Consider the following 3320-nt stretch of genomic DNA (forward strand, 5'->3'; position numbering starts at 1 on the left):
TTCAGTGCCGTGCTCCGCTGGTGCAGCACGGTGTGAGCCGACAGGTGCTGGGACCTGCGGGGAGACCCCAGCCTCTCGGCAGGATTCTGCACGGACGTAAAGTTTTACTGGATCAGGATCGATTGCAGGACCGGGGTCCGACACACAAACCAGTACAGCAGCATCCTCCAGAGAAGACACTGGCCATAAGCAGGAGTGAGTGTGTGTTTGTGCGTGCATGTGACAAGAAGGGTTATTTTGTGCTGGATCTTCCACCACAGGGATGAGGAGTCAAGCAAGAAGAGAGGCAGGCAGAGATGTCAAAATGTGTAGAGTTGTGTTGACAGGGCAATACAAACACCAGGCAACCACGTTATCTCTGACTTGGATAATTCTCATCAACAGGTCAGCTGAGAAAGCATTTTTTCTATGCCTCTGTGCAATATAGGTCCTGTGGTAAGGGGGATGGAGCCAAGGATAAGAATTTCTCTTTGTCAAGGCACTGCCTGGCTGCCCGGAGGGACCTTTTACGTGGTCCTCTAAATGGAATTTGGCTTCAGAGGAAGATAAGCATTATATCTTAGCAGAAGTGCTTTGGAAAAATACATTAGAAGTAATAACTGTGCCACTTTGAGGCATAAGGACATTTTTATGATAACACAGCTCTTCCCAATGTGTAGCTATTATTTCTGCTGTATTTAGCACAGACTTTTCCCATTTTTCTTGTTGCGAAGTAGGAAATGCATTTGGAGTCAGCAGGCTGCCAGCTGGGGCCCGGGTACGACGCTTGAGGAGCAATTCCCCTCTTCATGGCTGTTTCGCCCCAAGGAGACCAGCAAACAAGCTGGCTGCTTTCCACATGGGGCTCATCTTCAGGACCTGCTAGCATGGGATCTTCTGTTTGCTGTGGAGAGCAAAACATACCCTGCACCGATGAAATTGCTGTACGATCTAGGTTACAAATGTGGTTAGAGAGGTGCTGTACACTTTGTTTGCTGCCTAGGATTTATGGCTTCTTGCTTAGCTAGAGAGACTCGTGCCGTGTGGAGGACATGCTGTCTAACAAACCCCTGAGCTTCTAGAATATAACATGATGAAACTAATTTAAGATTTCCTCCTAGTTATCCTTTTGCTACTGCTTATTATCAAAACACTTGAACAGTTTTCACTCACTCAGCTCCATGTTTCTTTATTTCTTTAGGCTGTGACTCGTCACTGAACCTGACATCTCAGAAAGCCACAGATGCAGTGGACGATATCTTTCGATCCCTCAGGGATATTGCAAGAGCTCGAATGCACATGAAACAGTTTAATTCCATACATAATCCAGGCAGCAACACCCGCCAGGCAAGTGGATCTTTCTTTTCCCTGTGTATGTTATTTCTCTAGCATACTGTCAAAATTACAGCACTAATTTTGTTGATGTGCTAATCCTTTATGTGTTCTGCCCATGTGGAAGATATTTAAGTATAGATTTTATAATTGACCTAATCACCAAGAACTTCCTCAAGTCCTTCGTCCAAACTCAGGCATATCCGTGTCAATGTCAACAAAGAATTGTCTGAGGAAGAAATTTGGGATTTCCTCTGCAGCGCTGTGATACGACATAAATGCCTGTGAAAGGCAGGGCTAGGTCAAGACGGTTCTGGACTAAGACCTCTTATGGCATAGCAAAGCAGGATGCCCACATCCATACAGCAACTATAGTCCTGTGTATTTTCTCTCCCATCCCTAGAAGTGTGAGAGGCAGTCCTGTTTGTAAATAGGCGAAAAATGCAGCTTTTGTTTCTAAAATACAAATGCATGAACTATGATATTACTATAGGTCATCAGGACTAACATACAGTGGTTTTCTCCCTCTCTTATCTCTCCCAAAATGTTTTGACTTTTTCAGTTAAAAATAGAGTTTTACAATGGAAAGCACATACAGTGATTTAGAGAGAGACCGTAAAACTTGATTCTAACCTTAAGCCAGAATGTCACTGGAAAGCTAAGCTGGAAAAAACCTGTTACTGAAGTCTCCTAGCAGTTAGGACCAGTCTGGTGTCTGAAATGGGGAAAATTGTTAAACATTTAATACAGTTCAGTGGGAGGCAGTCAGATGATAAGAAAATACATTCTAAAAGTTTCCTGGAAGTGTAATTAGCTTCACTGTGTTCTTTGGATGCAACCCAGGTTGTTTGCTTAGGGCTAAGTGCTGGAACACAGCAAGGGATGTATAAACACCTTGCAGCCCCCTAACATGGCTACGCAATGGATTTAGTTGCTTGAATAGGACCAGCCTTCTGCTGAGGGCAGTTTAGAGGAGGTTTAGAGTAATGGAAATAAGCAGGCAGTACGTTTTTTTCTGTTATACGTACAGCTTTCTACAAATGGACCTCTCTTTCAACTTGCAGGTGTTAATACATGGGTTATGTGTGATCAGTTTAGCTCCTCTGAAGAAGTAGTGCGCTTTCTGTGACCATACGCATTCCCGGACTGGCTTAGTGCTATGAGAATGGGTTTAAGCTATAGGCGCTTTTCTGCTTTATCTGTTAGGAGCTGGGAAGCCTCTATTTCTTGTTAAGACTCAAAAAAGTAAGTGGGAATTGGATAGCCTCTTGGAAGGACTTTTTGTAGCGCTGAAGTTTATATGTCTTACATAAAATGATGAATGTTTTCATCAGGTTATCAAAGAAGTTTGTTTAGTGACAATGCAAGAGGAGAGTATTTATTTTGCCTGATCATAGAATCATCATAGAATCATAGAATGGTTTGGGTTGGAAAGGACCTTAAAGACCATCTAGTTCCAACCCCCCTGCCATGGGAAGGGACACCCACTAGACCAAGGTGCTCAAAGCCCCATCCAACCTGGCCTTGAACACTTCCAGGGTTGGGGCACCCACAACTTCTCTGGGCAACCTCTTCCAGTGCCTCACCACCCTCACCGTGAAGAATTTCTTCCTTATATCTCATCTAAATCTTCCCTCGTCCAGTTTAAAAGTCATTGCCTCTTGTCCTATCACTACATGCCCTTGTAAAAAGTCCCTCCCCAGTTTTCTTGTAGGCCTCTTTTTGGTACTGGAAGGCTGCTCTAAGGGCTCTCTGGAGCCTTCTCTTCTGCAGGCTGAACAACCCCAACTCTCTCAGCCTGTCTTCACAGGAGAGGTGCTCCAGCCCTCTAATCATCTTCGTGGCCTCCTCTGGACTCGCTCCAACAGGTCCATGTCCATCTTGTCCACCTCCCCAGAGCTGAAGGCAGTACTGCAGGGAGGGGTCTCACCAGCACAGAGTAGAGGGGGAGAATCCCCTCCCTCAACCTGCCGGCCGTCCTGCTTCGGATGCAGCCCAGGATACGCTTG

General features: G+C 45.2%; 1 protein-coding gene across 1 annotated transcript in view; it reads left to right on the forward strand.

The window, feature by feature from the left end:
• The window catches only part of SCFD2 (sec1 family domain containing 2), a gene marked incomplete at its 5' end in the record, with an annotated part of 116345 nt that overhangs the window by 99983 nt on the left and 13042 nt on the right, over positions 1–3320 (forward strand). Inside the window, one exon of the mRNA XM_009706116.1 lies at positions 1181–1326. Within this exon, the coding sequence (XP_009704418.1) occupies positions 1181–1326 (146 nt within the window). The remainder of the gene's footprint in view (positions 1–1180; positions 1327–3320) is intronic.

Source organism: Cariama cristata, unplaced genomic scaffold (genome assembly GCF_000690535.1).
Source record: "Cariama cristata isolate BGI_N322 unplaced genomic scaffold, ASM69053v1 scaffold10580, whole genome shotgun sequence".
NCBI lineage: Eukaryota > Metazoa > Chordata > Aves > Cariamiformes > Cariamidae > Cariama > Cariama cristata.